Genomic DNA, 13128 nt, shown 5'->3' on the forward strand with positions numbered 1-13128 from the left:
GATCTCATTTTCACATTGGAATGTGAGCGACTGGGGAGAAGTTGGGGGGTAAATGGCAGGCCCAAGTTCCACAGTCAAACATATGAGGCCAATTTTTGGCCAGGCTCTCAGGCCAACAAAATAAACTTTACTTGCGAGCACAGGTTTGTACTTTGCACCGTTTTCCAGTCTTAATTTAGAAGGAGGAGGAGTTGTAAGGTTTGGGAGACAGCACCCCAGTTTCCCAGCCTCAGGTAGGGAGTTGGAGGGAGACACCAAATGGAGATGAGTCTGTCCCAGTGGGGATTGAGGTGAGTGTGGGCTTGGACCACCAATGTGCTTTAGTGACTGTGCTCTTAGGTTTCTAGAGAGGTATTAGGAAGGGGCCTGGAAGCTGCCAATTCCACCTGTCCCACTTAGGAACCGATCTATCCTGGAGGACGACTTGAAATAGGACTGATACATGGAAATAAAAAGAAAGAAAAGGCAAATGGGATGTTGGCCATTGTCTCAAAAAGGTGGAAATACTAAGGAGTGGAAATTTTCTGCAGTTATCGGAAGCTCTGGTTAGACCCCATGTAAAGTATTGCATTTGAGTTCTGAAACCAACATCTCAGGAAGGATAAAAGCAAAATATTAGCCATAGAAGGAGTGTGACACAGATTCACCAGAATGATACTGAGGCTAAAGGAGGTAAATTATGAGGTCAGGTTGCATATATAAGGTTCCCTAATGTATAGAAAATTTAAGAAGTGACTTAATTAAGATCTTTAAGATGGTTAAAGAAATTGATAGGATAGATATAGGGAAACCCTTTCCTCTGGTCAGGGTGGAGGGTGGGATCGGGAGTCCAGAACAAGGGATTTAACATTGGTGCCAGGCTGTTCAGGGGTGATGTCACGAAGCACTTCTTCACACATGGGGTAGTGGAAATCTGGAACTCTCTTCCAAATCCCGAAGCTGCTAATGTTGTTGGGAGGTGGGGGGAGTCAGTTGAAAAATTCAAAACTGTTATTTTTATTGCTAAGAATATTCAAAGTTACAGAATCAACACTAGATTAAGATACAGATCAGCCATGATCTAATTGAATGGTGGTACAGACTTAAGGGGCTGAATGGCCTCTTCTTGTTCCCATATCAGCCTAATGTTCAGGTTCAGTTAACATAAGCTGAGACTGTTTTCTATCCTAAAATGATTTCTGCAACTGGTCACATTGAATTTCCTTTCTATGTTGCGTATGTTACTAAATAGATCTAACCCCGGTCTCACCAGAAATAATGTTCTATTATTCCCAGCATTAAGCAGTGATCCACACTAATTAGAAATACATTCTCTTGCCATCAGAACCAGGAATATGGGGAGATAATTATGAGCCGCTGAGTGAAACAGACTACTCTTTCAGCGCAGTGAAATCCTCCAGGATACAGAAACGGTCCAGCAAGCAGAATCCTGTAACTGTAACCCCTAAGCTGGCGTCTCTGAAAACAAAGAGACAACATAACCGGAAAGTCAGCTTCAACATTCCAGAGACTGACCAGAAAATCCACCTAGTATTTAACATCAGCGGTAAGTGGACATTATGGTTTGGGTTGTTAACCATGCAGGATTGTCCTGGAGTCTCTGCCAATTGATGGGGCTAATCTCCAGGGGCCACTCCTGCCAACAAATTCTGGAGAAAAATCACTAGACTCATTTAAAAAAAAAAAATAGATGTATTCAATTTCTTTGAATAGTTTCATTTATTCGGAGAGGAAAAGACGATTTGACTGAAGGTCAAGAATCATCCGATTGAAGTAAGAATGTTATACAGGGCATTGGTAAGAGCGCTTTTCGAATACTGTGTGCAGTTTTGATCTCCTTATTTAAGGAAGGATGTAAATGCAATGGAGGCAGTTCAGAGGAGGTTTACTAGATTGATACCTGGAATAAGTGGGTTGTTTTATGAGGAAAGGTTAGACAGACTGGGCTTGTTTCCATTGGAGTTTAGAAGAGTGAGGGGTGATTTGATTGAAGTCTATAAGATATTGAATGGTATTGAAAGGTGGATTTGGAAAGAATGGGTGAGTCCAAAACTAGGAGTTGCCCTTGTAGGACAGAGATGAGGAGAATTATTTTCTGAGGGTTGTGCGATTTTTGGAACTCTCTGCCTCAGAAGGCAGTAGAAGTGGAGTCACTGAATATTTTTAAGGCAAAAGTAGATAGATTCTTGTTAGACAAGGGAATTGAAGGTCATTGGGGGTAAATGGGAATGTAGAACTCGAAACACTAGCCGATCAACTATGATCTTATTGAATAGCGGAGCAGGCTCTAGGGGCCGAATGGCCTACTACTGTTCCTATTTTGTATATTCGTATAATGAGTCTATTGGCTTCCCTATGGCCTGGGAAGGCGGAGCATCATGATGATTGACATGTTGAGCGGTGGAGACGTAGCACTAGGTCATGTGTACCTGTGTCTCTGAAAGACCTACTCCACTAGAACCACTCTTTCCACCATCGCATTGCAAATTATTTTCTCTTTAGATAATTCTCCAATTCCCTTTTATGAAAGCCACAATTTGACCTGCCGCCACCACCACACTCTCTCAGCATATTCCAGATCCTAATCACTTGCTGCACAAAAATATTTTTCCTCATGTTACCTCTGGTTCTTTAGCCAATTACCTTAGATCTGTGGCCGGAATTTTCCAGCCCCTCACGCTGGCGGGATCTGATACAACCGATGTAAACTGAGATTTCAATGGCTTGCTGGCCCTACTGCAGCGGAACCCGTCACAGGCGGGGGCGCTGGAAGAATCCGGCCAGTGTCTTTTGGTTCTTGACCCCTCTGTCAATGGGAACAGTTTCTCCCTATCTACTTTGTCCAAACCACCTCATGATTTTGAACGCCTCTATAAAATATGATCTCACCTCTCTTTTCTCCAAGGAGAGTTTCTCCAATCTATCTAGTAACTGAAGTTCTTCATCTCCGGAACCCTCCGGAACCATTCTTGTGAATGCTTTTTGCACCTTCACATGCCTCCCAAAACTGGGTGCAATACACTAATTGAGGCCAAATTGGTGCTTTATACGTGTTCAGGGTGTTCTTGTGAGTATTGATCTGTATATCAACACATGAAAACAGACAGTGACACTGTTTTGTTTCCCTTTCTTTCTAATTCCCAGCCAGTGTAGCACTGCCAAATGATAAAAATGACACAGCGGAATCAGATAATCAAAGACGACTCCTTCACATGTTGGAACGCGTTACAAGGCGGCTGAAGAGGGCATTGGACAGCGAGCCACTTTATCAATTCTCCTTTGGCTCTGAGATTATTCAGTCAGACAGCAAGTCACTGGAGAGCAGCAAAACAGCTTTATTCTGCAGACCAGGCTCTGTGCTGAAGGAACGTATGTGTGGTAAGTCCATTGGTAGGTTAATATTATAATTAATTTGAAGTATTCTTGCTGGAAAGGAACGTTTACTGGACATCTGTTAATACAATCCCAAGCCAGTTGGTGAAGTATAAAATTAGACTCTAATACTTTCCTTGATAATCAGTTTATTCACAGAATTCAGCAGTACATATGTCAACTTCCTACCTAGCAACCCAGGTGCCCCAGCAGTCTCTCTTTATAAGTGCTCTAAGTACTTAATTAACTAATGCCCTTCATCTGTGTATCTTAACAATATACTAAACATACTATTAGCAACACAATGTATATTATCAATATGACCTGATGTCTGTCTTTCTATCATTCTTTCTCTTTTTCTATCTTCTTCTCTATCATTTTGAAATAACTCCACCCCCTTTCAAATTACTTTCTCCTCATTTTCAATGCTCTACCCTCCTCCATTATATACCATTTCCAAACTAAGATCGATCACCTCCACTCAGTGTTTCCATAGATATTCCTGATCCCAGTCAGTCTGACTCCCCAGACCCTGTCCACCATCTACAAGGCACAGGTCAGGAGTATGATCCTGGATGAGTGCTCCTCCAATGACATTCAAGGAGCTTGACACCATCCAGGCTTGACTGGCATCCAAACCACCACCCTCAACATTCACTGCCTCAACCACCCATCCACAGTGTGTACCATCTACAAGATGTAAAGTAGCAGCTCATCAAGGCTCCTTCGACAGCACCTTCCAAACCCATGACCTTCACTACCTAAAAAGAAACAAAGAAACATAGAAAACAGGAGCAGGAGTGGGTCATTTGGTCCTTTGAACCTGCTCCACCATTCAATATAATCATGGCTGATCCTCTATCTCAACACCATACTCCTCCACTCTCCCCAAACCCCTTGACACTTTCAGAGTCAGAAATCTATCTATTTCCTTCATAAAAATCTTCAGTGACCTTGGCCTCTACAGCCTTCTGTGATAGAGAATTCCATAGGGTCACCACCCTCTGAGTGAAGAAGTTTTTCCTCATCTCAGTCCTAAATGGTCAAACCCATTTGTTCTTGACTCCCCCAGCCAGAGGAAATATCATCCCTGCATCCAGTCTGTCCATCAGAATTTTACATGTTTCAATAAGATCTCCTCTCATTCTTCTAAACTGCAGTGAATACAGGCCCAATCTCTCCTCCTACGACAATCTTGCCATCCCAGGAATCAGTCTGGTGAATCTTCATTGCACTCCCTCTATGGCAAGTATATCCTTTCTTAGGTAAGGAAACCAAAACTGCACACAATACTCCAGGTGTGGTCTCACCATGGCCCTGTACAGCTGCAGTAAGACATCCTTGCTCCTGTACTCAAGTCCTCTCGCAATGAAGGCCAATATACCATTTGTTTTCTTAACTGCTTGCTGCACCTGCATGCTTGCTTTCAGTGATTGGTGAACAAAGACACACAGGTCCCTTTTGTACATCAACCTTTCCCATCTATCACTTAGAAGGACAAGGGCAGCAGATGCATGGGAACATCACCAGTTACAAGTTCCCTTCCAAGTCACATACCATTCTGATTTGGAACCACATCGCCGTTCCTTCACAATCACTGGGTCAAAATCCTGGAACTCCCTTCCTAACAGCACTGTGGGTGAACCTACACCACATGGACTGCAGCGGTTCAAGGTGGCAGCTCACTACCACCTTCTCAAGGGTAATTAGACTTGGGTAATAAATGATGGCCTTGCCTGTGACATCCACATCCTATGAATTAAAGATGTCTATTGGAAAGATGTTTGGCTGTGGAAAGTTCCATTGTTGTCTTTTGCATGAATTATCCCTAGTGTACAGGGCAATGTTTATCCCTCAGTCAACATCTAGAAGATCTGCTCACTATTACATTGCTGTTTTTTGGGAGCTCACTGTGCATCAATCATCTGCCGCATTTCCTACATTACAAAAATAAATACACCTCAAAGTGTATCACATTGGCTGTAAAATTCTCTGGTGGTCATGAAAACTGCCATATACATTCAATTTTTTTTGAAACCATGGTCAAATAAATGGAATACTTGATTTTTAATTGTTCCATTTGGTTTCTCCCTGCTCTGTGCAAAACAAAACTTTACAGTGAACTGCCCCGTGGGAACATATTACTCATTGGAACACAGCGCTTGTGAAAGCTGCTGGATAGGGGCCTACCAGGATCAAGAGGGACAGCTGGAATGCAAGATGTGTCCCCCTGGCACTTCAACTGAATATATGCATGGCAGGAGCACTGATGAATGCAAGGGTGAGATGTGCAATTTTACAGATATTTTCTTGCGCAGACTCTTAAAGATAGGTACAAATGGAACTAGGAGCGATGCAGAGTTGCCAACTCTGGCCACGTGTAATCCTGGAGGTCCATGTGACCTCCTTCCAAGTGCCCAGACCCCACTCTCAATTCATTGGTCGCCCAACATGTCCATTCCCATGCTAATTGGAAAGCCAGCAAACTCTTCAGTACCTGCTTGACTGTCAGTCCAACAGACTTTCTTTATCCAACTCCAACACTTACATCACTGATAAACTAAAGCAATAAAAGAGAATGACTTGTTTTCATGCCCACTATTGGCTTTCTCCCAGCTCCCTTTACTCGTACTAATGTCCTGGAAATTTAATTTTCAATTCCTGGAGTCTCCAGGACAAGCGTGGAGGGTTGGCAACTCAAGAACAATCCTAAATCTCATGTATGTGAGCACACATGGTGCTCCAATGATCAGAGATTCTAGTCAGATGAGGCTGATGATAAAATCTTGAAAAGCAGATCCCTGTTAGATGCATGCAGCTGAATGTGATATTATAGAATCACTACAGCACAAGAGGCCATTCAACCCATTATGTCTGTGTTAGCTCTTTGAAAGCCCTTTTTAAATTGACTGCAGTATTTACATCACCTGATGTAACATATAATATATGCAATATATAGAACAGCAATGTTAGCGGCTAGTTTTAATAGGTTCTGGCCAGCCTTTTTCTCCATCTGACTATCATAAGGGGTTGTGGAGAGATGCTGGTATAGCAGTAATGTCACTGCACCAGCAATCTAGAGGCCAAGGCTAATGTTCTGGGGGCAAAGGTTTAAATCCCACCATGTTCCCTGGTGGAATTTAAATTCAATTAATGGTGACAGTCTCGGCAATGGTGGCCATGAATCAATTGTCATAAAAAGCCATCTGGTTCACTAATGTCCTTTTAGGGAAGGAAATCTGCTGTCCTTACCTGGTCTGGCCTACATGTGACTCCAGACCCACAGCAATGTGGTTGACTTTTAACAGCACTCTGAAATGGTGTGGCATGCCATTCAGTTCAAGTGTAATTAGGGATGGACAACAAATGCTGGCCTTGGCAGTGATGCCCACATCCCATGAGAGAATAAAGGAAAAATAAATTGGACTGCCTTTTCCAGATCTCATTGAATGTGTCCTTTTAAACATTAAGTTGACAATCACTGGCCTTGGCCAGGCTGCCGTGGCTACATATTGCCTTGGCTACATGGGACTGGCGATTTAAACTGGGCTTTGCTTGTATGACTGTAGAGTCCTCTTTATCGTTGTGTAGATGATTTCAAAATTCCCTGTGCTGCAAGGAGGCAGGGAAAGTTTGAACCTGCTGATAACTCCTGCCCTCTTCAGTCCTACTCCCTTAACATTGGGAGTGAACTGCATCTTAACAATGGCAGTAAGTAGAGCATGTTTTACATTACTCCCCATCTGATTGCACTGTACCTAACCTGGGAGTGCTTGGGTCGTGTGTTACTATGCAAAAGGAGAGATGTTTAAAAACATGGCATCCCTCACCTTGAAGTGTGTAGAAATCCACCAGTATAAATGAAACTCAGTGATCTTCATGTATTTTGATAAATTAGTTTTCCCCATTTAAAAAAAAAACAGGCTTAAAGGCTTAAAATGCATTGAACTCCCAGCCTTGAATGCAATTAGAAACTTGTCATCAAACAAGTTCAGGACTCATTGAAGCACACAGTTCAGGCGCATCTCGATTCTCTGCACACACATAATGCTTTTTATTTATTTCTAAATTCCTTTTAAAACAGTCCTCAAAGTTGAAGCACCTCTTCTCACTTCCAACTGTGCTCTTCACAGCAGTAAAAGAGGCAAATTAGAGCCTCGACTTTATCTGGTGACAACCAAATTTTGGGCGTTGTGATAATCTAGCACTTGGGATCTTGCTGTGCGTCAGTTGGTGTTTCTTTACATCACAAAAGCGGCCACACTTCGAAATCCTTCATTGGCTGTAAAGTGCTTTGGGACGTGCTGAGGTGGTGAAAGGCACAATGTAAATTGCACAGGAATAAAAACCGCCTGCTTTCTGTTCTACCGTCTATGTTGCCATGTGTTGACTTTTGTCTTTCTTGCTTTGCTAGGTCAGTGCAGGCCTGGAACTTACTCTACAAATGGCCTGGAAACGTGTGAATCTTGTCCACTGGGGACCTTTCAGCCAGCGTATCGTGCAAAGAGGTGCCTTTCATGTCCAGATGGTTTGACCACAGTGAAAAGAGGAGCCATTGAAGTTTCTGAGTGCGGAGGTACATCAGAAGTCATAAAGCATATGTATGATTAACACCTCAAATCTTCTCCGTTGGTTAAATAAGACCAATCACTAGTGAAAGGACAGTTTAAATGTTGACTAGCCGGTGACGGTCCTTTATTTTTTGTTTTACATTAAGTTATTTTACTTTTCAAGTGATAACATTGGCCGATTGTCTATTGAAATCAGACCATCCACACAATCTTGATTCAAAAGAAATTGACTTAAAATTTGGACTGGTACTCAACCTGTTCAGAATCCCTAACATGCTTGTGCTAACTACCAGCCTTTTTTATTTGCACAAGTTTTAACTTATTCAAAATAAATGGATGAATGCCAGTATTGAAACAGTGCAGACAGATGAATGGAAGACCATTAAGCTTCTGTGCAGTGCTGTTCAGAAACCTTATCTATTATTAACATCAAGCCTGCAAGAACATTCCAGATATACTGAGGCTTGGAGGAAACCTAATTTCAGTTTATATACTGACCAGCTGATGATGCTTATTTATTTTTTGTTTCACATTAAAGCAGTATTAAATATTAAAACAGATGGAGTGGTATTGTCACTAGATGAGTAGTCCAGACCCAGGGTAATGCTCTGGGAACCCGGATTCGAATGCCACCAGAGCAGATGGTCGAATTTGAATTCAATAAAAATCTGGAATTAAAAGTCTAATGATGACCATGATCAACAAACCATTGTCGATTGTTGGAAAATGCAGGGAATCTGCTGTCCTTCTGCAGTCTGGCCTACATGTGACTCCAGAGCCACAGCAATGTGGTTGACTCTTAAATGCCCTCTGAAATGGCCGAGTAAGCCACTCATTGTATCAAACCGCTACAAAGTCACAAAAATGGAATTAAACCAGATGGATAACCAGACATCGACCTAGGCACAAGAAACGACAACAGCAAATTCAGCCCTGTCGGCCCTGCAAAGTTCTCCTTACTAACATCTGGGGGCTAGTGCCAAAATTGGGAGAGCTGTCTCACAGACTAGTCAAGCAACAGCCTGGCATAGTCATCCTCACAGAATCATATCTTGCAGATAATGTCCCAGCCACCACCAGTACCATCCCTGGCTCTGTCCTGTCCCACTGGTAGGACAGACCCAGTAGAGGTGGCAGCACAGTGGTATACAGTTGGGAGGGAATTGCCCTGGGAGTCTTTAACATTGACTCCGGACCACATGAAGTCTCATGACATCAGGTCAAACATGGACAAGGGAGCCTCCAGCTGATTACCACCTACTGCCCTCCCTCAGCTGATGAATCAGTGCTTCTCCATGTTGAACACCACTTGGAGGAAGCACTGAGGGTGGCAAGGGCAGAGAATGTACTCTGGGTGGGAGACTTCAATTTCGGTAGCACCATGACTGACCAAGTTGGCCGAGTCCTAAAGGACACAGCTGCTAGACTGGGTCTAAGGCAGTTGGTGAGGGAACCAACAAGAGGGAAAAACATACTTGACCTCATCCTCACCAACCTATCTGATGCAGATGCATCTGTCCATGACAGCATCGGTAGGAGTGACCAGTGCACAGTCCTTGTGGAGATGAAGTCCTGCCTTCACATTTGAGGATACCCTCCATCGTGTTGTGTGGCATTACCACCGTGCTAAATGGGATAGATTTTGAACAGGTCTAGCAATTCAAGTCTGGGCATCCATGAAGCATTGTGGGCCATCAGCAGCAGCAGCAGGATTGTGCTCAAACAATCTGTAACCTCATGGCCTGGCACATCCCCCACTCTACCATTACCATCAAGCCAGGGGATCAACCCTGGTTCAATGAAGAGTGCAGGAGGATATGCCAGGAACAGCACCAGGCATATCTAAAAATGAGGGGTTTACCTGGTGAAGCTACAACACAGGACTATTTGCATACCAAACAACATAAGCAGCAAGAGATAGAGAGAGCTAAGTGATTCCACAGTCAATGGATCAGATCTAAGCTCTGCAGTCCTGCTACATCCAGTCATAAATGGTGGTGGACAATTAAACAACTCACTGGAGGAGGAGGCTCCACAAACATCCCCATCCTTAATGATGGGGGAGCCCAGCACATTAGTGCAGAAGATTAAGCTGAAGCATTTGCTACAATCTTCAGCCAGAAATGCCAAGTGGATGATCCATCTCAGCATACCAGAGGTCCCAACCATCACAGATGCCAATCTTCAGCCAATCCATTTCATTCCATGTGTTATCAAGAAATGACTGAAGGCATTGGATACTACAAAGGCTATGGATCCTGACAATATTCCAGCAATAATACTGAATACTTGTACTCCAGAACTTGCCACGCCCCTAGCCAAGCTGTCCTAGTACAGCTACAACACTGGCATCTACCCAGCTATGTGGAAAATTGCCCAGGTATTACCTGTACACAAAAAGCAGGATAAATCCAACCCAACCAATTACTGCCCCATCGGTCTACTCTCGATCATCAGTAAAATAATGGAAGGGGTCAGCAGTGGTGCTATCAAGTGGCATTTCCTTAACAATAACCTGCTTGCAGACGCCCAGTTTGGGTTCTGCCAGGGCCACTCAGCTCCGACACCAATACAGCCTTGGTTCAAACATGGACAAAAGAGCTCAACACCCGAGGTGAAGTGAGAGTGACTGCCCACGACATCAAGGCAGCATTTGACCGAGTGTGGCATCAAGGACCCCTAGCAAAACTGGAGTCAATGGGAATCGGGGAAATGATGCACTGCAGGAATTCACCAAGGCTCCTGCTGCTTGGAGTCATATCTAGCACAAAGGAAGATAGTTGTTATTGTTGGAGGTCAGTCACCTCAGCTCCAGGACATCACTGCAGAAGTTCCTCAGGGTAGCACCCTCGGCCCAACCATCTTCAGCTGCCTCATCAATGATCTTCATTCCATAATGAGGTCGGATTGTGCAATCAGCAGTGAACATCTCCAATGTTTAGCACCATTTGCGACGACTCAGATACTGAAGCAGTTCATGTCCAAATGCAGCAAGACCTGGACAATATCCAGGCTTGGGCTGACAAGTGGCAAGTAACAGTGCCTGGCACTCGTGTGGCCTGAATGACTATTTCCAGCAAGAGAGAATAAATCTAACCATCGCCCTTTGACGTTCAGTGGCATTACCATCACTGAATCCCCCACTATCGACATCCTGGAGGTTACCATTGAGCAGAAACTGAACTGGACTAGCCATATAAATACTGTGGCTACAAGAGCAGGTCAGAGGCTAGGAATCCTGCAGCGAGTAACTCAGTTCCTGATTCCCCAAAGCCTGTCCACCATCTACAAGGCACAAGTCAGGAGTGTGATGGAATACTCCGCACTTGCCTGGATGAATGCAGCTCTCACAACACTCGAAGCTTGACAACGTCCAGGACAGCCCGCTTGATTGGCATCACATTCACTCCCTCCACCACTGACGCACAGTAGCAGCAGTGTACCAATACATGATGCACTGCAGGAATTCACCAAGGCTCCTTCAACAGCACCTTCCAAACCCACAACCACTACCGTCTAGAAGGCCAAGGGCAGCAAATAGATGGGAACACCACCACCTAGAAGTTCCCCTCCAAGTCACTCACCTTCCTGTAAATATATTACCCTTCCTTCACTGTCGTTGGGTCAAAATCCTGGAACTCCCTCCCTAATAGCACTGTGGGTGTACCTACACCACATGGACTGCAGCAGCTCAAGAAGGCAGCTAACCACCCCCAGTAAATGCTGGCCCAGCCAGCAAAGCCCACATCCCATGAATGACAAAAAGTCGCCAAACATGCCTTGTATTTATATTTCACAACTGAACAGGACAACCGCCTAGCTAATGACAATGTGTAGGGGACTTTGCTGGAACAACGTGTAACTTTAATTTTTACTCATGGTCTTCACAATCCCACTCTTTCACCGACCCCCCCAGTGGGTAATGGTTATGGAATGAAAGAAGCTCCCCTTCTCCCTGTGGACTTGGTCATTTAGTTCGATGACAACCAATGCACCCACTATTTCATGGCCACTTCCTTCAGTTCCCTGCAATGTATGCTATCAGGCCCTCAGGATTTACCATCTTCTAACCATTCCAGGAATTGATGCACCACAGTATTATTGCTAATTTGGTTTCCCCAGTCTATATGTTGATTAAAGTCACCCATGATCGCTGTAGCACCCTTATTACATGTACCTCTAATTTCCTGTTTAATGCCTTTCCCTACCTTACCACTACTGTTTGGAAGCCCTATAGACAACTCCCACTAATGGTTTCCAACCCTTGTTGCTTCTTAGCTCCACCCAGATTGATTCTACATCAAGATTTTCTGAGCCAATATCCTCTTTCGCTATTGCACTGATTTCATCTTCTACTAGCACTGCCACCTTTTCCTTTCTGCCTGTCCTTCCTAAATATTGAATACCATTGGATATTCAGTTCCCAGCCTTGGTCACCCTGCAGCCATGTCTTCGTAATCGTGATCATGTTACACCCGTTTACATCTATTTGCGCTGTTAATTCATCTACCTTATCGTGAATGCTCCATGAATTCCGATAGTGCCTTTAGACTTGTCTTTTTAACATTTTTACACATCTTTTTTGTACTATGGCCCTACTTGCTGCTTGCCCTTGTTTCCTCTGCCTTCTGCTTTTGCTTTCTACTTTTCTAACTTTCATTTCGAACTTTGTTTCCCTCTCTTGTGTCTCCCTGCTCAGGTTCCGACGCCCTGCCACTCTAGTTTAAACCCTCCCACTCAGTTCTAGCAAATACCCCTGCAAGGATATTGGTCCCGGTCCTGCTGGGGTGCAACCCATCCAGCTTGTCCCACTTTCCCCAGAATTGGTCCCAATGCCTTAGGAATCTAAATCCCTCCCTCCTACGCCATCTCTCCAGTCATGCATTCATCTGGTCTATTCTCCTATTCCTGGTTTCACTAACACGTGGCACTGGGAGTAATCCTGAGATTACTACCTTTGAGGTCCTGCTTTTTAATTTATTTCCTAGCTCCCTATATTCTGCTTTCAGGACCTCATCCCTCTTTTTACCTATCTCGTTGCTACTGATATGGACCACGATTTCTAGCTGTTCGCCCTCCCCCTTCAGAATGTCCTACAGCCGCTCAGTGACATCTTTGACCCTGGCACCGGATAGGCAACATACAACCCTGGTGTCATGACTGCTGAAACATCTTTCTGCTCCCC

General features: G+C 44.1%; 1 protein-coding gene across 1 annotated transcript in view; it reads left to right on the forward strand.

The window, feature by feature from the left end:
* The window catches only part of svep1 (sushi, von Willebrand factor type A, EGF and pentraxin domain containing 1), a 232852-nt gene that overhangs the window by 115933 nt on the left and 103791 nt on the right, over positions 1–13128 (forward strand). The window contains exons 17-20 of the mRNA XM_041185318.1: positions 1325–1546; positions 3145–3378; positions 5492–5653; positions 7787–7948. Of these exons, the coding sequence (XP_041041252.1) occupies positions 1325–1546; positions 3145–3378; positions 5492–5653; positions 7787–7948 (780 nt within the window). The remainder of the gene's footprint in view (positions 1–1324; positions 1547–3144; positions 3379–5491; positions 5654–7786; positions 7949–13128) is intronic.

The sequence above is a fragment of the Carcharodon carcharias genome, chromosome 4 (assembly GCF_017639515.1).
Source record: "Carcharodon carcharias isolate sCarCar2 chromosome 4, sCarCar2.pri, whole genome shotgun sequence".
NCBI lineage: Eukaryota > Metazoa > Chordata > Chondrichthyes > Lamniformes > Lamnidae > Carcharodon > Carcharodon carcharias.